At 42.1% G+C, this 22754-nt stretch overlaps 2 protein-coding genes across 2 annotated transcripts in view; one reads left to right on the top strand and one right to left on the bottom strand.

Annotated features, from left to right (window-relative positions):
- Positions 1 to 6842, bottom strand: part of COLEC10 (collectin subfamily member 10) — a 33171-nt gene extending 26329 nt beyond the window's left edge. Inside the window, exon 1 of the mRNA XM_034763514.1 lies at positions 6535 to 6842. Within this exon, the coding sequence (XP_034619405.1) occupies positions 6535 to 6682 (148 nt within the window). The 5' untranslated portion in view covers positions 6683 to 6842. The remainder of the gene's footprint in view (positions 1 to 6534) is intronic.
- TNFRSF11B (TNF receptor superfamily member 11b) overlaps positions 1 to 22754 on the top strand; it is a 118019-nt gene that overhangs the window by 19188 nt on the left and 76077 nt on the right. Inside the window, exon 2 of the mRNA XM_034763513.1 lies at positions 19819 to 19981. Within this exon, the coding sequence (XP_034619404.1) occupies positions 19973 to 19981 (9 nt within the window). The 5' untranslated portion in view covers positions 19819 to 19972. The remainder of the gene's footprint in view (positions 1 to 19818; positions 19982 to 22754) is intronic.

Here is a 22754-nt window from a genome sequence, read left to right as displayed (position 1 = left end):
CCCAGCCCCGGCTGCGGCGCTGGGGGGCGGTCGCCCTGCGGCACCTGCAGGTGGCTCTGTGCACCCCATGGGGCAGCCCCCATCCCGAGTGTCCCGCGCTCAGAGCCCACCCATAAGGTGCGGGCGCTGCTCCCCAACGCGAACCACAGCAGCCCCAGGGCGCCCCCCGTGCAGGACGCGCTGCTGCTGCCAGGGCCGGCTCTAGGCTTTTGCCGCCCCAAGCAAAAAAAAAAGCTGGCTGGAATGCTGCCCCTGAAAATGTGCTGCCCCAAGCACGTGCTTGGTTTACTGGTGCCTGGAGCCCAGGGCCAGCTCCAGCATTTCTGTGGCCCCAAGCAAAAAAAAAAAAAGCCGCGATTGCGATCGGCGGCGGCAATTGGAGGGGAAAAAAAAGCTGCGATCGGCGGCGGCAGTTCAGCAGCAGGTCCTTCGCTCCTAGAGGGAGTGAGGGACCTGCTGCCCCCGAATTGCCCCAGGTGCCGCCCCTCTCCCTTGTTAAGCTGGTGCCTGGAGCCGGCCCTGCTGGAGCTGGCCCTGCCTAGGAGAGAGGAGGGAACATTGAAGGAACCATCAGACACAAGAGAACCAAGAGAGATCAGGATTGTGAAAACTGTGGAGGCTTAAAGTTCCCTAAACATCCCTTGGTGATGATGTGGAATTGATGAACAGGCTATTGTGAAAGAAAGAAGCAGCAGAAGCCATCCCAGAAGGTTTCTGTGGAATTTTTTGGCTCAATGTTTCATAATAGTTTAGACTTGATTAATACAGATACTGTCTGGGAAATGTCAGTTACTTTATCTCATCAGGTAGAGATGCCAGGAGGGTAATAAAGTGACCTGGTGCATCCTGGCGGTAATATGTGTTTTAAGGAACCTCTCTGTACAATGTACTCATGCAAAACTTTTTTTTCTGTGTAATTTTTACTGATGATGCATAAACAACCACATCAATCTGGAAACCACATTCCACTAATAACAGTACTGATCACAACGGCCAGTTCAGAGGCTCTTGCTCTAACTGGATGAAATTTGGGTTGTTTAATTCAGAGGTTTGTGCAAATTTTATCCTGGCTTCTTTTTGTATGGGTTTGCATCCATTGGGCTTTGCTTTGGGCTGACATCTTCAGTGAAACCAAGTGAGAGTCAGCTGGGTTTGCATTGCTTCTGCTTGAGACTATACGCGAGGTTCAGTTTTTCCTCCAAAGGACTTTTTCACTTAAGTTGCCTACTGTGTGTATGGTTAGGGTAGTCTTCCCCCTTCAGGGGATCAATTGAATCCAGGAATTGGTCCTTGTTTTATCATTTTTAATCCTGAATAATAGCCTAAATTTTCAAAACTGGCTAGTGATGTTGGATATGGGAATTTTTGTGGGGTACAATTTGTGGCACCTTAACCTGATTTTCAGAGAGTGTTCGCTTAGCCCTTCTAAAAATCAGATCCCTTTAATGTCTCCCAAGTTGGGCATCCAAAATCACTAATCACTTTGTTAATCTAAGTTTTATTCTTATAGAAATTTTGGCCCAAAATACAGAATTCTGTAGTAAGGTTATAATCTGCTGTTAAATTTTATTGGTGAGTTTACAGATTCTATAGAGAGGCCATCAATCTTGATGACATTCTATAAGCTTATTCTGAAGAAATTTTATAGAACCCTATTAAAATTTATCAGGGATGAAACCTTCTTAGAAAGGTGGGAGCAGACTGCAGTAACATTAGGCCCAAATTCAACAAAAGAATTAGTAGCCTTCTTTGCAAACCTGAGCTGAGTTTTAGATTGGAGAGGAAACTGGAAACCAGTTGAAGTTTGCCTGCTTCTTCGTGTGTGTGTGTGTGTGTGTGTGTGTGTGTGAGCATGCACGCAAAGATTGGTCAGCTGCTCATATAGTGCTTTTAAAAATTATAACTGATCTGTCTGCACCAACAGTAGAAAAAAGGGTGTGTGAACAGAAAGATGGAGAAAACAAATAGGAATACTAAATTAGTCAGTCACTAAAACATGCATTGTAGATATCATTCATGACCACTAGAGGTCAGACTTTAATGTCTATTAAGTTATTAATAACAAACATTTCTAATAGATACTAACTTCTAGGGCTTTATCATAGAAATTAAAGATGGTAAAGACTTATTAGGCTCCCTAGTCTGTCCCTACTGCCCAGGGCAGAATCATTCCCTCAGTACATTGTCTAGCGCTTTGTCCAGTCAACTTTTCAAGGCTCCGTTTTGTGTCACTTCCCTGTGAGCCTAATAGCTCTGTGTCGTGAAGGCTTTTTTCTGATATTCAGCCTAACTTCCCCCTCACTTATTTTCATCACATTACTCATATCCCCTTGTGCTACCTAAGTAATTAATTTGACATCTCTTGTTCTGCGTGTAAAAAAAGTTACCGTTTTGAGCAAATAATTTTTGGGTGAAAATTGGCCCTTTTTGAACAAAGATGGTTTCCACAGAGAGCACATGAAAAAATGTAAGTTCTTGCTGCTATTTCCTGTAGGAAATGTGGACTTTAAAGTATTGCAAGTGCACAGTACAACTTCAATTTAATGTGGAGCCATAGGGTCTGAGGCAGTCAGTGAACCTACAGGCCTCTTACGGTGAAGGTAGATTATGTCACAGGAGAAGCACAAAGCCTGTGAGTGGCACAGCTACAAAGTGATTGCCCAGCATATTGTGTGATCTCTCAGCAGAATAAACTATGCTATGATGCCTGCCACTAGCAGAGGAAAGGAGATGGTAGAGGGATTAAATGTGGGCAAACTGACTAAGAAACTGGAGAGTTGCCTATTTTCTGAAGACTGGAAAACAGGCTGCACCACAGATACAGCATTTTAAAAAGAAAAATAATGATGGTGCTAAAAGCAATAGAAGCCTTCATTTGAGATACTACAATTAGAAATACAGTAGGAAAGTTTTGTTGGTGGATTTAGTGCTGTTAACAGCTAGAACACCTGGTGTCTGGAGTCCTCTAGTCACAGGACAGGTACGGTGTGGGCAGCAGTACTGCAAACTTTCTCATGCCCTCTTTGGCCAATGTGCCTCATCACTGACCTTGAGAGACTTCTCTACAGGAAAGGGGATAGTTCATATATTGTTCCATTCAGTCTTTAGATTCTCATTTGGACTGCAGATGAGGCTGTCATGCCAGTAAAAGCCAGCTGTGACTTTTCTAACATGGGCTCTTGTCCACTAGGAACTGGAGTGAGGCCACAGATTCATCTCCCATAGTGTAGAATGCTGTCAGATGGTCACTTGTCACCTGTTTGACAGGAGATTTGAAGCAGTGACTTAAAGGTGAGGAGCTTCATGTCCAATTACTAGTCTTGAACCATTCAGCCCTTTGAAAATAGTAATATTCTAGTTCTGAGGAGCATTAAGCATCCCCTCAATATGCTCCTTTTATTCTTCCCCTCCCCTGGTGTCATCATGCCAACCCATTATTCAGGCCAAGAAGCAACAGAGACCGAACATCACAATTGCTGGATTCGCTCATTACCAGGCTTGGGTTACACTAAGTGCTCCTAGTCCCTGCTGGATGAGACCAAAGGAACAAGTCTGAGACCTGGACTTATATCCTAGCTCTATTCATGATGTGGTGTCACTAAGCCATGTCTACACTACCACTTATGTTGGCAAAACTTAAAAGAAACCATGTCCCTGAGCAACATATTGGCCTAAGTGGTAGTGTGCACAGCACTAGGTTGGCAGGAGAGCTTGTCCTGCCAACACAGATACCGCCTCTTGTTGGAGGTGGTAATTATGTCGTAGACCAGCTACATGAGCAATCGCACAGCGGCACAGCTGCATCAGTACAGCTGTGCTGCTGTAAGGTCTCTAGTGTAGACATAGCCCACTCAGGCATATTTTAATTGCGAAGTTTATTGTCAGCCAAACTCTCTCTTCCAAGCATGTACGCTTCCATTATTCAGATAGAAACTAAACAAACTTGTACCACTCCCTCTGGTTTCATTGTGTCTTCCTGAGTTTACACTGCCTCAGCAAAGGTTAAACATTAGATTTCAATCTTAAAGAAATGAATGTGGTGATTAAAAATGGTCCTTTAAGCAGCATTCATTTGAATAATCCATCATAAAAACAAATGAGTCTGCAGCAATGGTTTTATGTTGATAAAGTCTCTTTTCTGTTTAAACTATAAATCACTTGCGGTTGTTCCCCAATTCTGTAGCCTACGGAGAAATATAACAAATTACTAATAAGGAAGCAGTCTGAGCTTCAATAGCCATTGCCTGGAATAAATGTTTTAGAACTGCCACTGCAAGATATAGCTCTTTGTTATGGGCTAAGTTCTTGGCTGATTTACACCCCAGGCAATTCCACTGACTTCAGTTAGGTTACATGGGTTCAGTTGTGTAAGCTGATGATGCATGGAATTTGGCCTCAGATATTTGTAAAATGTCTTGAAGGTGAAAGAATGATATGCTAAAGAGCTGATCGAGATCCCACGGAAGTCAATGGTGAAGCCCCTATTGACTTCAACAGAAGCTCCTAGCTCAAGTCTGATATGTGCTGCAGTGATCATTATCTATAAGTAGGCATTTATAAACAATGAGAACATGATGGTATTCTTCCCTTAAGTGTAGAAACAACGAGTGCAACCATCAGCTGTCACTTGGTTAATGCTTGCTTTTAAGGGAAGTCGCGGTGTTATTGTTGAACAGGAGCGATCTAATTTAGCTGAAACAATTTGGACAAGATATTAAGTTTATATTAGTGGTGTTCAAATAATGTAGCTTACCATGTATCCCCTTCTAAGATAGGTAGAGGTGATGTGTGGGATTGGCACATAGGGTCATGTGCCCCCCGCAGATTTCTGCCTTCCATTTAGCAACAGCTTCTAGAGGTTTTCAAACTGTGGGGCGTGACCCCTAGGGGGCATGGAGGAACATTCAGGGGGGCGAGCGCTGACTTGAGTTTGAACTTTTTGAGCTGAACCCCCCATGTGTGATACAATTTTTGGTTGTGCGCCACCGCCCCCCCGAGCCATCCTTAGGATTTATGGGGCCCTATGCAGCATTATTAAACTGGTGCCCCTATGCTCCACTGAAGGCGGTCCCCAGCCAGTGCTGCTGACTGACCCCAGTGTGTCGAGGGGACACAGCCACCACTCCCGCCCGCAGACCCCCAGAACCTCCCCCACATTGCTGACACACTGAGCTTTGTACGCAGCGGCTCAAGGCAGGCTTCGCGCTGTCTCATGGGGGGGCTGCATCTTGCCAGAGCCCCCGGCCCTCCTGCAGCCCCTACCCACTCCTGGCTCACGAGGAGCGTTTTGACAGGAAGTACCAAGCAATAATAACAACAATAATACAAGCGTGTGTGTGTGTGCACGCGACAGAATGTGTGTATGTGTGTGTGAGAGAGAGACCGTGCATCTGAGAGAGACAGAGGGAGCCTGTGTGTGTGTGACTGTGTGTTGGGGGACTGTGTCACAGAGTGTGTCTTGGGGAGTGTGAGACTGTGTGTGCGCGTGACAATCTGTATTGGGGGACTATGACTCGTGAGAGGCAGAGTGTATGTGGGTGTGAGAGTGTGTGTGTTAGGGAAGTGTGAGAGACAGTGAGCGCACTGTCAGTTTAGGCCCCTCACCCCACTGACTCACGTGGAAGTTTCGCTTCTCCTGTCCTGGCCTGGGCCCGGGCCCGGCCCCTGCTGGAGACCGAGCGGCGCAGGCAAGCAGGGTCCAGGGAGGGACTGCCAGTGACTGGCCACACTGCTCTGGATTCCCCGGGGCTGGGGCAGCAGAAATGGAGCCTGGAGCCCTCAGCCACCTGGCTGAGGAGCAAGTGAGGGAACAGGTGGGGTTGGGGGCGGGGAGAAGCCCGCCGGCCCAGCACGGGGGAGGGTCTGGAGAAGAGAGGATTCCAGGAGAATGGTGCCCCAAATTTTCGGGTACTCTACACAGCCGCGTATCCTGCATATGCCCAAGGACGGCCCTGCACGCCCCCCCTCCAACCCAGACAGGCAGGGTGGCCTGCAGGGGTGAGTCAGGGTGTGGTGGTGGTGCTCCCTCTCTGAGCCCTGCCTTGCAGGGCTGGCCCGAGCCCCCCCAAACATTCCTCCGTGCCCCATAGGGGGGCATGCCTCAGAGTTTAAAATACCTCTGATTCTGAGTTGCACAGCGGCTGCAATTTTAATTGAAAGGAGATTAAATGTTGATTAGATTGCCAAGACTTACTAAATAAAAGGTGTTGTCCTCCATTACAGAATTTTTCCAATGTACCCCAGACGAGAGCCCCCAGATGAGGGGTATGCATAGCCCAGTTTGAAAACACTTTATATGAAAGTGCAGGAGTTGGTTCCAGTAACATTTTTTAAAAATTCCACAATTCTCAAGTCTCCTCACTGCAGCCCTTCTTTTCCCTTCCCCTCCATCTTCCCCTACAAATTTCATTTGGCTAGAGCTGCAATGCTTCAGATCCTTCATCTCCACCCCACTGGTGATGCACATCCCACACCACAAATCCCTTCCTTGCTCAGAATTTCAACTCTGATCAGCTTTGGTATTAACTAGCTCACCTTTTGGTCCAGGTAAAATGGTGTGTGTCGAGCAAACATCTGTTGCAGGTTGATTGTCAACATCGAAACCAAAAATCTGAACTTGAAAAATAAAGAGCACTACTAAAGTTCCACATGTCCTCCACTGTTGTCCTTTCATGCTGCTCATCCTTGCAGTTCCTCAGGAAATGCCTTTCGTTGTTTCAGTTTTGAAAAATACAAGTTGATTCTAAAATAAATGTTTCACTAAATGAGGCAGAGCAAAGACTTGGAAGCTTACACTTGAAAAAAAAACTAAATAAAGTGGGGAAAAGGAGGTCACTGATGTGTTAGTTTTTTGTATCCTGCACAGATGATACATTGTCCAGAATATTTATTTAACAGTGACAGCTGTTTATTCTAATTTATCTTTTAGTTGTGAAATATTTAGCTGCGTTGGCCAGAGGAAATGTCTTGGATATATGAGGCTCTCTCTGTTTTTGTTAGCCTTTTCTTTTTACACTTATAATGGGGAAATCCAACACTCCATCATTCAGAAGAGAAAGACTTTGATTTTCTATCCAAATGAATGTCAATTAATTATAAGATGCTTGTTCTGTGTTATGTAAGGAAATTAATTTACGCTCATTATAACAGGTAAGGGACATATGCCAGCAAGAGCCCGCCAAATCCCCCAAAAGCAATGGAATGGTTGCAGCTCTGCTTCAAGGAGAAGTCATAGAATGGGACTTCACACCTCCTGCATGCCATGCTGTAGATTTTCTGGTGGCTCCATGCAGCATGGTGGAAGGGTGAGAGATGGGTATGAGCAGGGGATCTCTGAACCAAGCTGATCTGCCAGCCAGAATCCACAGGCCATGGCTGCTATTAGCACCTGGAGACTGTTGTAGTGGTTGCTCTGTGGCCTCCCTGGCTTTGTTGAAAGACAAGATCCAGAAGGACAACCTTGAGGACTGAAGCCACAGAAGAGGCTTAAAGTTTAAGCAATAGCAGTGCAAAATTCTCCACCCCGCCTTTAGCCCACGCATCCCATTGCCAGACAGGAGAGATGACCTCTATAGGCAATGGAGTAGTTCAGCTCCAGGCCCATTCAGTCTTTGTTTTCTCAGCTGCACTGCAAAAGAGGTTTTCAGTTAGTGCTGGTTTTGATTTATGTGACATGGTTCTCCGAGTTTTGCTCTGAGTTTGTGGGTTTGAAGCTCAAACACACAGACAAAGGGGCGTAAAACCCCCTGAGTAGAGGAACTAGTGTGTGATTCCCTGGAGGAATTCTGGCAGTCACAAGAATTCTTCCTGGGGCCTCTGTTTATTGTGTGGTCCCACTGCACTTTTTCGCAGAGCAACCCTACTTGAAAAAGGCAGACTCGAGGTCTTAATTAGATAAAAAATATAGTAACAATGTCAATGAATCATGGCAGGTAGGGAGCAAAGGCAGATGGATGCTCATATTAATCTCTGGTGGGACTCTACTAACTTTTGTCCCATTACATTCTGGATGAATTTAGCTCAATAAGGGGAGAGCTGCTCTTGAAGGGGGGCTAATTTGTTGGAGCTGAGTAATTTATTGCTGGTTACACACACGTTTGTTTGTGCCCATCCTAAGCGAAAACATATTAAAGAGGAGAAATAGCTTTTCAGATGCTTTCCTCATTATTTAAAGAGAAATTAATTTTATAGCCCTACAGGCTTTGACAGACAGATAACATAGCAGCAAGTATACCCATACAGAAGTGTGCAGTTACACAAGGTACCTACTCTTTTTTGATGGCTGGAGGCCTTTGATCTCAAGCATGTGGGGGGGGGGGGGGGGAGGAGGTGGGGATGGAAATCTTGGCCACATTGGAAAATTCCCACTGATTCAGCAGAGTGAAGATTTCACCTCTGATAGCCAGGCTTGTCATGGGTTGCCATGCTGTTTCAAAATACTCTCTCTCTTTATTATTGTGGTGTGCACTGTGCTTTTCAGAAATATAAGAAGACAGATCCTTGTCCCAAAGAGCATGCAATCTAAATAAGATGGAAGGCAGGAAAACAAATATACCATAGCTAGAGGGGCATGCAGGAAGAATAAGAATTTGGGATTGTGGGTCGATGGAGTTCCCACAGGAATAAATTTGACTGTGATTTGCATTGTGAATTTGCCTATCACTTTGTAAGTTGTAAATTCATGTTATTTATCCTTTCCCTTTTTCTGACACTTCACTTCCATTTTGTGAGCATAAAGTCCATTTAAGCGCAAGACGCCCATGGTGTAGGAGCAGGAAAGTAGTGTAGTTGGTTCTGAGGATGGCATGCTGGCAAACCAATGTGAATGGCAGAATCTGCTCAGCAGTACTGAGAAATCTTCCAGCAATTGTTTGATATTCCTCAGCAGTAAACAGTGATAGGGGAAGTGATGCAGGCAAACATTTGCTCGGAGAATTCAGTGGTGACTGAGATGTAATGAGGTACATCAGCCATTGTGCATTTTAATTCTCATTGAATCAGGCAAAGAGAGATGTCTGTAGGCAAGAAAAAAATGAACAAACCAGCGTTTGTGTTTCCTGCAGCAAGAATGTTTTACCAGAAACCGCTGAGAATAGTCAAAAGAAAATCATGAAGTGTTCTGTAGATTTGCCATCAGCTGTACACAAGTCACCATTATGTCACATGTTACCTTTTTAGAATCTAAGCCTTTCCCTCAGGAGCTGAGTGTTACCTTTACCTTAATATCCCTCCGCTGTTAACCATCAAAAGTCAATATGCTGCATACAGTACAAACAACAACCTGCTCAGGTAGTTGTAAAGTTTACCAATAGGTGGCCAGATGCTAGTGCCAACTTGACTGATTAGCACAGTCCCACATACTATAACTGGACTCAACTGTTCACACATCCTGCCTATACCATAGGTAAAACTCAGATTGGAGTGCTCAGGGTCCACCTGCAGCAGCTCTAGCCCAAGACTTCAATAGTTCAGGGAGCTTCCCTATACCTGTACTGATCAACTACTGGGATCTGGAGGTGTTCAAAGGCAAAATATCTGCCGATGGTACTTCTATGGCCCCTACTACCACAGTATCTGAGGTCAGGACTGTCCCGCCTGCCATGTCGGATACTGAGTTCATTCCAATACTGTCAAAGCTTGGAACTGATTAGAGAAGGAAAGAATAGAGAGAAATAGAATACTATAATATGGCACACGAGGGACGGGGCAGGGGGAAGGTATTTTAAAGCTTTTAGGCCCAGATTGGGATTTAGGTGCCTAATTCTCATTGATTTCTCATTCAAAATCTGACCCTGTGTGTTCTGACACCATGTCATATTTTGTAACATTTGCTTTATGTGGCTGTAGTCTGTAAACAGCAGCTCTACACTACATTATTCCAGTCAGAGACCCAGGCAGTGACCAATGCTTTATGAGTGGCGGCAAACAGCTTCCAAAAAGAACTGCACTTTACAGCTAATGACAAGAATTCCTCCAAAGCCTTGTTGCCTGTACAGTCAATTAAATAGAGATTTTAAGATAGTCTGCAATAGTCTTACATAACTTCCAACATGATATTCAAGAGGCTACACATGACCCAGCAGTCTTGGTGACAATGTCCTAACATCCATTCTGGCCTCGCAGGTTGTTTGGGGGGGTCCACTTATGTTGCATTGTTCAAGCATATCCAAGCTACATGTAGCCTCTGCTCACACTTGCACTGGGACACCACAGCCTTGTGTCCCTAGTTATGCAGCGTGCAAGGATTTGCAAGATCAAAGCCAACATTGATTAGCTCTTCAAACATGTGGCCTGAAGATAATATATGGTATGTTCTTACTTAAAGCCCACTTCAGTGGGGTATATAAAATATGCAGCACCAGGCCCTTTTCGCGCTTATTCACATTTCCCAGGAATCACACCACATTAACAGGGACGTCTCTAGGTTAATTTCATCCCTATTGTCAGTTCGAGCAATTGGCCACAGAGCACTTCCTGTTACTGAAAATGACTGTTGGCTACAATAATACTCTCATGAGACTCCATGAAAGGCCTGAAATTAACTAATGCCACCATTATGGTTTTCCATGGAAACACATATAGATACTGCCAAACTTTGGGGTTGTTTAAAAAAAAAGGGAATTCCAAGTTCTGTTAGATATGAATATATATAAAATATAAAGGGAAAAGCTGCAATTGTTTCATAATTTGTGTTAGTCAGAGTGCAGCCTGTTCCTGTGTCAGAACAGAACCCAGCAAACAAGCAGGCAGTGATTCAGTTCCAATGAATGACTTACCAAATAGCCTCTAGCTTTTGCTGACCTGATGTAGCACTGAATAAGTGTCCTACCCTGGGAAAATATTTCCTGCTTCATTTTCATAAATATTTATGTAATTCCTTCTGGGAACCATGCCTCCTTTAGAAAACTAAGCCCACTGCTTCGTGACACAAATTTAACTCTGTTTACACTCGAGAGAGGAGCCCTATCTCAGATGTCTTTTTTTCCCCCCCTTCACCTATCTTTCTCCCTTCAGAAATCGAATAGTGGGCCCGAGTCACAGGATTAGGATCCAGATCTGCGATTTGAACATTCCAAAGGTGGTTTGGCATTCTAGTATTTCACGTTGTTAACATAGGGGCCAGACGCAGAATCCAGACCTGAATCTGAGCTTCCCCACGAGTGCACGGTTCTGGTTTGAGACCCATCTCTAAACACTATGTACAAGGAACAAAACAATTACAGGATAGAACTCTCAAAACTTTTATAGCTGGAAACAGCCCTCCATTTATAGCAGGAAATGCACTGCTTCCAACCTAAATGGAATTAACCTGGTATCATTAAGTATCATCTCTCAGTGCTTGATACCTTGTATTGGCAGGGGGAGGAAGGGAATCATGCACAAAAGATTGGAACTGAGAATCCCCCTGAGAGAGTGAGCATTTTCCTCTTTTCCACAAAAGCTAAGTGTAGGGTGACAACATCTATTTTAATATATTAAAGCAGAGTCAGGCCAAAGATCTTGGGGGGAGGAGGAGGGGAGAATGCCAAGAAGTCAGTATGGTATACACCCTACCACACTGTTGTCCCCTCCACTGAGGGATAGGTGGTGTTTGGGACTTTGGAGAAGGTTGGTTCATTGCTGGGAGAGAAATTATTGACAGAGGGTGAAATTCGGCCTTATGAAGAGAGCCAAACAAGGCATAGACCTTATGCTGGTTCACTGCTCAGGGCTGAATTTCATCCTAACATCTAAGCTTTGTGCTGCCTCTCTACATAGGGCCAAATTTCACCCATCATGTACACAAATACCTCAAACAATATTGGCAAAACCAACAGCAAAGCTCCTCGGCAACATTTTCACTTCCAGGACTGCAGTGATAGTACTGAGCACTGTTAGCCATCAGATTCTCAAGCCATGTCTGTCCCTCTCTCCTTCTTCCAGAATTCTGGCTGCAGTGTCCTGCCTTATCCCCCTTTGTTTTAAATGTTGCAACCAAACACATAGTGGTGTATTATAAACAGTGTTAAAATTGTAAACTATTACTTTAAATGCTCAGGGGTTATTTCTGGTCCTGCTTGCAGACTAGAGGGCTTTGTAAGGAAGCAAGGGATGTGGGCCCAGCAGAGTCCATGGTCAGAGAGCCAGGCTAGAGTCAGGTGGAGTGGGTTGTGCTTTCTGTTTTGGGTTCTTTTGTGTTATTATTCTGAATTCTAAGAAATAAAGCAGTGTTACATTGTGACCTTTCAGCAAGAGTAATTTATGATTTTATGTAACGTGTGTGTGTGTGTGTGTGTGTGTGTGTGTGTGTGTGTGTGCACGTATGCATGCTGGGAACATAACACACACACACTTAGTTAGTTAGTTCTCTTTTTTCAGGGGTGGGCAAACTTTTTGGCTGGAGGACCACATCTAGGTAGGGAAATTGCATGCAGGGCCATGAATATAGGCCTGGGGCAGGGGGTTGGGGTGCGGGGTGTGGGAGGGGGTGCAGTGTGCAGGAAGGGGCACAGGGCAAGGGGTTGGGATGCAGGAGGGGTGTGGGGTGTACAAGGGGGCTCAGGGCAGGGAGTTGGAGTGCAGGTGGGGGCTCAGGGCAGGGGATTGGGGTGCAGGAGGGGTTTGGGGTGCAGCCTCTGGCCCGGCATCGCTTACCCGGAGCGGCTCCAGGGTGGCAGCAGCTCCTGGAAGCACAGTTTGGCAAAATATGGCCTATGACACTGTTGTTATCCTGCTGGTAAAATATTTGTTTAAATAGACTTCTAGATAACACAGTTCCAACTCCAGCATAGTCCAGGTCTAACACAGTCTGTGTCCTAGCTGAAGGTTTCTTCGCTTCTTGGGTCACAGCACTGTGCAGCGTGGGGATACTGTGTAATATATTGGCTCTGTAACACAAACCCCCTTACAACTCTGTGCATGTTTTATGAGTGTCTTATACAGCCATCTAGTGGCTGGCACACAGAGGCTAAGGGACTTACTACTAGCAGTCGATACAATTCTCCTTTGTCTTAAGTGGTAGAGGCCTGTGATTTTGGATCTGAAAGACCAAGTTCTAGTCCCAGTTTCGTGTGTGTGTCTGATTTATACAATCGTTGTTGTTTGTACTACATGGATTTGTTATAATGTCACCTTGCATAACACACCTGTGTACAATTCAGTACTAGTATGTAGTGATTTCTCTGCTTCTGGAGAAGTTCACACCTCTCTAGACATTGTCCAGCCATCTGTGACAGAAATAAATTTTATCTCCGGGGCTCATTAAAATACTTCTGATTAGTAATTTTGCCATTGGAATGTACCAGTGTAAAACAAATAGCAGGTGTTTTCAGAAGATGTTCTTGGGATAGGATAACCAAAACTACAAGCTATTTCCCCGTCACGTTTTAAATGATATACATTTAGGTGCTTTGCTCTACAATTAATCCCCTGCCTACACTTACAGATTTAGTCCTGGGTATAAAATAAATGTTCATAAATCACAGAAGTATTTCAACCATCTCCAGATTTTGCCCTTTGGCATTGTTTAATTATTCAAATTCTAAGCTGATGGGTAATGGAATTTGTATTTAGAAATAACATTAAATCAGTTCCAGAGAGAGATAGCGTAAGCAAAATCTTATCCAACATCTTAATTTCTTCAAATGTTTCTTATCTAGCTCCAGCTGGAACAATGTTTTATTAATATGAACCGCATTCTTTTTCAGTTCAAGGTCCAGAACATGGCACACTCCTAGGACTTTACATTAGGAATTATACCTATCTTACCAATATTGGCTAATCCAAAGCACTGCATGCTAATGTGTTTTTATCCTAACTTAGATATATTTTAATTCCTTGTTTCTGGTGGAGAGACCTGAAGCCCTGGGTAGTAACTAGAACTTGGCATGAGCTGCATAGTTCAAAGCTAGATTAGGATCTGAATTCTTCCAAGGGTCTGGGTCAGGGGTCGGCAACCTTTCAGAAGTGGTGTGCCGAGTCTTCATTTATTCATGCTAACTTAAGGTTTCACGTGCCAGTAATACATTTTAATGTTTTTAGAAGGGCTCTTTCTATAAGTCTTTAATATATAACTAAACTGTTGTTGTATGTAAAGTAAATAAGGTTTTTAAAATGTTTAAGAAGCTTCATTTAAAATTAAATTAAAACGCAGAGCCCTCCGGACTGGTGGCCAGGACCCAGGCAGTGTGAGGGCCACTGAAAATCAGCTTGAGTGCCGCCTTTGGTGCACGTGCCATAGGTTGCCTACCCTTGGTCTGGGTTCTTGATGATAGATCATTTCTAATATTAACCAGTTCCCATCCACAGCGCATAGCAGGTATGTGCCATAAAAAGCACACACAATGCTGCATCACATAGCTGGTATGTTCCCTTTAAAATGCTTATTTCCCACACAAAGAATTATGGTGATTCAACAGGGGCAGAAAGTGACAAAATGAGTAAAGCAATACCATGAAATCTCTGATTGTTGTTCTCCCTCTCCTCCCCAGTCCTTGTGCAACACACATTCTGGTCCCTGAGATGCAAAAAACTCACTTTGCACAGCGGTGGAGGCAGTTTGGCTGAATCTATCTGTGTTGTTGACATGGCTCATTAACTACTGAATATGTCCACATGAGCAAGACATACAGCTGTGTCCACATTCCTGGGCTTGGAATCCTGCCCTTGTTGCCCATAGTCAATGTATGCACATGATCGCTTGGCTACCCATTCTAATACCCATGTGGTAGGATGGCGTAGTGCCTACTCAGAAGTGGTAAGCCAATTTCACTAGGGCACAGATGGACACTGAAGATGGACTTAGATTAACATCCTGCTTAATGCTGCTAGTGCCAGCTCCTCTGCTGCAATCAGTCTCTTCTCTATGACAACAATTTCTAAACTAAGGAATGAGTGAAACCAAAAGGGATTCACAGAAAGCACGTGTTTCACTTTACGGAGGATGTGGAATGAGTCATTTATCCCTGAGAGACTTTCCCTGAATATGAGTGTCAATGTGCCCTCAGTACCACCCTGGGCTGACTCCCTCTGAGGTCATCAGAATGGACCTCTTTCATACACAGGTGTGGGGATGGTGTGTCTTGACATTCTACACCATGCCAGCACCAGAGAAAGTCATTGAATCCTGAGCTTTAAGGGGTGACGGGCATGAGATGTGATTGGCTGAATAGAGTCCTAAACTGAGATTGCAAACACATGCTGATCTCCTATATGTCTGTACAGCACCAAGCACTCTCTATATAACGATGAACAAAAACAAGCAATTAAGAACAAAGAGGGGAAACAAAGAAACCAACTGATCTAAAAGAAATAAATAGAAGACGCAATCCATCTATTAGTCAATTGCAAAGGATTAAAACATAGACTAGAAACATATGTTATGCTGAGTTTAATGCTGGTCTGATTGTACAACTCTTACTCCTAAGAGTAACAGCCACCTAAGTGGTAGTTCAAGGTAGCAGATTCTGGCCTCAAGAAATCCTTTAAATCCTATTCACAATTTAGAATGTGAATTTGTCCTGATTAAAGATTTGGTTTTCTGATTTTCCTTGAATTAGCTGAGCTAAAGGGAATCTGTAAAGAAGTGTCATTGGTTTCTTAAAAAGTGATGCAATGGGTCATATCGGTGATGCAGACAGCCATTAATGATCTAAATCATAAATGTGTGTCAAACACAGTTTACAATAACCATGTAGTACTATATATGGAACATATTATGGTTTCCGTCATTAAGCATGCATTCTTATAATACCTCATCATAGACAAAGTGCAGCCACAAAAATGATGCATATGGACAAAATATCAAATGAAATTATGGGTTTCTATATTGAAATGGAACTACTGACGATGCATATGCCAGACATGAATGACACACATAGTAGAATTGTTAGTAAACATGGGGTAAACTATAAATACACATAAGACCAGACATCACACATTTTTTCAAGTGACAAACTTTGTATTAACAGAAACAAAAAACCATCACAAATCTAGACAGACAGTGCTGCTAAGTTATATGGCTGCATGATTCATTCCCTAAAGAAATCAATGTCAAGATGACATTTTCCCTCAGGCAGTACTGGCAGTGGCTTATAATTTGGGTAAACTTTCTCTACCCTGTAAAAAAACAAACCATCAAACCAAAAGGTAACCACTGAAATAGCTACCACTTAACCAAAAAATAGTATTTAAATGGAGCACAATATAAACCTGCATGAGTCAGTCTACCGTAAATTTTCAGCAAATAGTATGTGTCACAGGGAACAGCTTCTGTGTTTCCAAAGAATATAGACCTATATGGCACGCTTTTTAGAAACAAACTTTGTTCCAAATAGTAATTCCCTGCTTTCAATAAACCATTATTGTCTGCAACTAGTTCTTTCAAATGACACACACAGCCAAATAGAAGCATTGTAAAAAAAAAAAAAAAATGCCAGGGGGGTGCCTAGATTCATTACTGGAATTACAGAAAATATTAATAGATTTTTTTTAAAGAAAGAAGGGATCATTATTATCATCTAGCCTGACCTGCTGTGTAACGTAGACCATAGAATTTCACCAAATCATTCCTGCATCAAACCCATAACTTCTGGTTGAGCTGTAAGGTATTTTAACATCCCATCTTGATTTAAAGACGTCCAGTGATGGAGAACATGTCACATCCCTAGATAAATTGTTCCAGTGATTATTTACCCTCATTGTATTCATAAATAAATAAATAAAATGTGCCTTATTTCTAATTTGAATTTATCTAGCTTCAGCTCTCTGTCATTGGATCCTGTATAAATATATATATAATGTGTGTGTGTGCATGAATACATAAATGAATCAATGGCATTCTTAGTGGTAATCAGCTTTTTATCAATAATTTTAGGGCCAATTGCAAAGTGCCATTAGTCCATACAGAATAATATCTCAATTACAACATATACATCACTTTTCATCCTCAAGGATCCCAAAGCACTACTCACCAGCCAGCTCTGGGGTGGAAAGCACATTGTTTACCAGTTCACATCAACAATACACAACAATATAGGATAGGAGGTGAAGATGATGATCATATAATCCCAAATCCAGGCAGGTGCAGGGGTCTACCTGTGTGGATCATTTTGCAGGATCATGGTCTTAAACTGAATTTAGATTGTGAGCTTCTCAGGGCCAGCATATTGTCTTCATGTTTGTCTGCAAACTAGCTAGAATATGCTGGTGCTATATAAATCAATGTAATAAGTAAGTAGAGGGTCTTTAGGGAGGCAGAGGGCAATTTAACCATAGAGTATTAGAAGCCGGTCACACCACATGCTCACAGAAAGATGGCACAGGTTGTTCGTCAATAAGAATGAAATATTTTTTGCCCTTTAAACTTAAAAATTCAATTCTTACACAGACACATTTCCTCAAAGAGAGGATATTTTTATACTGCTAGCTAAATCAAAATGTGTTGTGATGGGGAAGGTCTTGCCCTAACATATTGTGACCCATCTCTGCTTACTACTTCTCTTGGCATAATAGTCCGGAGGTCCAAAGATTTTGTTCACTGCAGTAGATAGCGCACTTGACAACTCCACAACTGTCTGTATTGGTGTCTTTGGTATTACCTTTAATGTGAAGAGACTGCCAAGATGGGGTCTGGCTGTCTTTAGTGATCTTGGTTGTTCTTATTTGAGTCACCTTTGCTTTTTAGTCAAGGAGACTCAGTTAAAAGGGCTGGATCGAGATCTTGAGATCTTTGATATAATTTTTTGACTTGCTATTATTTTTTTATGAGATTACAAGGATGGTCTTCTCTATAATGAGAAGCAGTGACTCTGAAAAGGACTTGGGGGTTATGGTGGATAACTGACTGAACATGAGCTCCCAGAGCAATGCTGTGGTTGAAAGGAGTAATGAACTATTTGGATGAATAAACATGGGAATATTGCGTAGGAGTAAGGAGATTATTTAACTTCTGTTTTTGGCACTGGTGCAACTGCTACTTGAATACTGTGTCCAGTTTGTGTCCATTCAAGAAGGATGCTGATGAATTGGAAGAGGGTTCAGAGAAGAGCCAAGAGAATGAGTAAAGGAGTGGTGAGCAACATAAGGAGCTCAGTCTATTTAATTTATCAAAGAGAAGGTTCAGAGGTGACATGATCATACTTTATAAATACCTACAGAAATTTGATTAATAGAGCTCTTTAATCTAGGAGATAGAGGTATAACAAAATCCAGTGGCTGGAAGTTGAAGCTAGACAAATTCAGATTAGAAATAAGGTGTACATTTTTAACAGTGAAGGTAATTAACAATTGGACCTTTTTACCAAGGTTGTGGTGGATTCTCCATCGCTGGAAATTTTTAAATCAAGGTTGGATCCTTTTCTAAAACATATGCTCTAGTTCAAACAGGAATTAATTCAGGGAAGTTCTATGGCCTATGTTATACAGGAGGTCAGACTAGATGATAACAATAGTCCCACCTAGCCTTAATATCTATGAATCTGCATCTGAATTTGTACTTTTTCAAAGTTTCAGGGTGCTTGGGTCTGGGGTTCCTTTACATTGCTTTATGACCTTGAGCAACTCAGTGTTTGAATTTCCCCTAATGGAAAAAATTGTATAGAATTTAATAGAAAAGGTTAACTTTTCCAAAGGTGTTTTAAAACATAAAACATAATAGAAAATTATACCCCTGCTACAGATTTCTATAGGATAGTGCAAAAATACTGTTAAAAGACAGTAGTTCTCAGCTAAATTCGATATGTTTTTAGACTAACAGCTATAGAACTCACTTCAATTTCTATAGATTCCAATTGGTTTAATATCTATGGAACATTCCTATAGAGTTTAATAAGGGTCAATTTCCCCGTATGTTTAACGGAAATAATAATTATGTATGAAATTCACCAAGATATCATTAGCTTAATTAATATTTGTACAACACTTTGTGAATGTTAAGCCCTAGATATGATTTTTCATTTTGTTTTTGGAAATAAACTGAATACAAATAGCAAATAATGTAATAAAAATCCTGAGAATCATCTGGAATTGTTTCTCATGAAGACTGTTGTACACTTTTTTGCCAGGCAACAGGATTTTGTCCTTCAGGGCTTTCCTTCTGACATGGCTCATCAATCTGAGTTAAGTCTAGTTCAGAAGCTCTTGAGGCCCATGTGAAACACAGGAGTGAAGCCAGTTTCTTAGGGAGAAATCACAAGGAGCAGCTGTTGTGTTTAATATTAAAACTCACATTATATGTTAGCAACATCCCAAATAAGGGAGCAGATACAGTTGGTTCCATCATTGTCTTAGCAGGAATATAGCCCTGTGCATTTGATTATGTGATGAAACCTGTTGAAGACCAGCAAAAATTGGTCAGTGAGAGTGATATTTATGGATTTGGTTATACTTTAAAGTGGTCAGTAAAAGCAAGGATTCTAATAATTCTGTCACAGAAAGGAAAATGTCAGTGCTGACTATACAGATGTTCTTGAATGGTTGAAGAGCATCAGTCTGGTTTGTTTTAATCTTACAAGAAAAAATAGTTATGTAGATGTATTTCCTTAAAAGGATTTTAAACTTCTGAGCCAATTCTACAAGGCAAATTCCCTCTAACCTGTATCAGATGTTCTATGCTGGATGCCTTGATGAATTTTGCCAGTAATTGAAAGAGAATTATTTGAACACAAACTTTTCAATATATCTTTATAAATGGGAATGTTACAAACGTTTTTCTCCTAAATCAAAATGCACCTCCTCTTGGCTTCATAAGAAAATCTGTTGTCATCTGCATCTATGTGTTCTTTGTAGTCATTTGGGAACTATTAACATAATCTCTTGTTTTCTCTGCTATTATTTTTGCAGTACTGACTGACTGAAAAAGGAAGAAATGTGTAACTGTAAGCTGCCATTTGGAAAATCCAAATCTTTTGCAGAAGAGTCATGTGGAAGGTCCCTTCTCTGAACTTTTTGGTGGTCTGTTGAGTCAAGAGAGACGTAGGTCTGGTAATCCCCAAAGATGAACCAAGTAAGAAAAATCATTTATTTTGAAAGGATGTTTCCTCATCAGAGCTCATTGAGAGAGAATGTGTGGCAATTGTTGAGGATAAGGATCTTTTTTCTAGGAATATTCATGGCAGATATTCAGCCTTTCCACTGTATATCTAATATCCTGATTCATACAGGGAGGCCAGATATCCAAGATGATCAGGGCTCCCGAATTTTTTCACATTGAAGTCAACAGTAAAACTCTTATTGACTTTAACTGGACTAGAAGTGACTTCCCAATTCCACCTTTATGCTAATATGGTAGCATTAACAGGAAGAACATAAGAACGGCCATACTGGGTCACACCAAAGTCCATCTAGCCCAGTATCCTGTCTTCTGACAGTGGGCAATGCCAGGTGCCTCAGAGGGAATGAACAGAACAGGTAATCATCAATTGATCTAATCCCTGTCACCCATTCCCAGCTTCTGGCAAACAGAAGCTAGGGACACTTCAGAGCATGGTTTTGAATCCTTGTCCATTCTGGCTAATAGCCATTGATGGACCTATCCTCCATGAACTTCTCTAGTTCTTTTTTGAACCCTGTTATAGTCTTGGCCTTCACAACATCCTTTGGCAAAGAGTTCCATAGGTTGACTGTGCGTTATGTGAAGAAATACTTCCTTTTGTTTCTTTTAAACCTGCTGTCTATTGTTTCCCTCCTTTATTAAAAGGATTTTTCTACACTCAGACTCCGTGCTTGCGAGAGGGGAAGTACTGCCGCTTAGAGGCACCAGAGGGGTGGTATATAATTGTCCCAGGTCACTGGGTGGGGGCTCGAGCCGGTTTTTGTTATTGAAATGGAACCCCTAGATACTGAACCCGGCCCTTGTTGCTGCCAACTCAGATGGGCAAAAGAGTTACAATTATAAAAAATTCTTGTGATTTTTTTGATAATCTTGAACACCTCTGTTGTTGTTAGTAGGCCTTGAGTTAGAGAAGTGCCTTTTTTTTTTTTTTTGGTCCTATGAATTCTGCTAAGGTTTTGCTGACATACAACACTGAAAATCACAATTTCCCATCTCACTTGTACTGCTCAGGAAAATGTTGGCAGCCTGCCAAAGTAGCAACTGACCACAGATATTCTAAGGTTGGGCCCATGCTACCACCAAAGCATCAGGCTGATAGCTGCTGGAAGAGCAGCAGTGGGGGAGGGGTTTGGGGGAGGTCAGGCTTCCTTACACCACCTTCTTGGGCCCAGCACATGGAATGCATTGGAGAATTTTTTTTATTTCAGAAGGTGGAGAAAGCCACTAGGGGAGAGGCTGATCTAGATTTAATTTTGACAAATAGGGAGGAACTGGTTGAGAATTTGAAAGTGGAAGGCAGCTTGGGTGAAAGTGATCATGAAATGATAGACTTCATGATTCTAAGGAATGATAGGAGGGAAAACAGCACAATAAAGAAAATGGATTTCAGAGAGGCAGACTTTAGCAAACTCAGGGTGTTGGTAGGTAAGATCCCTTGGGAAGCAAGTCTAAGGGGAAAAACAGTTCAAGAGAGTTCGCAGTTTTTCAAAGAGACTTTATTAAGGGCAAAAGAGCAAACTATGCCACTGTGTAGTTTGCATAGGAAGTATGGCAAAATGCCACCTGGCTTAGCCAGGACATCTTCAATTATCTGAAATTCAAAAAAGAATCCTGAAATAAGTGGAAACTAGGTCAAATTACAAAGGATGAATATAAACGAACAACACAAGTATGCAGGGGCGAAATTAGAAAGGCCAAGGCACACAACAAGATTAAACTAACTAGAGACATAAAGGGTAACAAGAAAACATTCTACAAATATATTAGAAGCAAGAGGAAGACCAAGGACAGGGTAGGCCTATTACTCAGTGGGTGGTGGGGAAACAATAACAGAAAATGTGGAAATGGCAGCAGTGTTAAATGACATTTTTGTTTCAGTTTTCACCAAAACATTTTAGTACCAATTACCTAAATGAATGCCAGTGAAAATTAGGTAGGATTAGAGGCTAAAATAGGGAAAGAACAAGTTAAAAATTACTTTGACAAGTTAGAAGTTTTAAAGTCACCAGGGCCTGATGAAATACATTCTAGAATACTCAAGGAGCTGACTGAGGAGATATCTGAACCATTAGTGATTATCTTCAAAAAGTCATGGAAGACAGGTGAGATTCCAAAGATAATTAGATAAGATAATAAGGTGATAAGTAACAGTCAACATGGATTTATCAAGAACAAATCATGTCATACCAACCTAATAGCTTTCTTTGACAAGGTAACAAGCCTTGTGGATAGGGAGAAAGGGGTAGATGTGGTATATCTTGACTTTTGTAAGGCTTTTGATACTGTCTCGCATGTCCTTCGCATCAATAAACTAGAGAAATACAATGTAGAAGGTGGGTGCATAGCTGGTTGGAAAACCATTTCCAGAGAGTAGTTATTAGTGGTTCACAGTCAAGCTGGAAGGGCATAACGAGTGGAGTCTCACAGAGATCAGATCTCAGTGTGGTTCAATATCTTCATCAATGATTTAAATAATGGCATAGAGAGTACACTTATAAAGTTTGTGGACAATACCAAGCTGAGAGGGGCTGCAAGTACTTTGGAGGATAGGATTAAAATTCAAAATGATCTGGACAAACTGGAGAAATGGTCTGAAGTAAATAGGATGAAATTCAATAAGGACAAATGCAAAGTACTCCACTTAGGAAGGAACAATCAGTTGCACACATACAACATGGGAAATGACTGCCTAGGAAGGAGTACTACAGAAAGGGATCTGGGGGTC

This window comes from Trachemys scripta, chromosome 2 (assembly GCF_013100865.1).
Source record: "Trachemys scripta elegans isolate TJP31775 chromosome 2, CAS_Tse_1.0, whole genome shotgun sequence".
Classification (NCBI taxonomy): Eukaryota; Metazoa; Chordata; order Testudines; family Emydidae; genus Trachemys; species Trachemys scripta.
The sequence above is the reverse complement of the archived record's forward strand: the minus strand, read 5'-3'. Positions and strand labels throughout refer to the sequence as shown.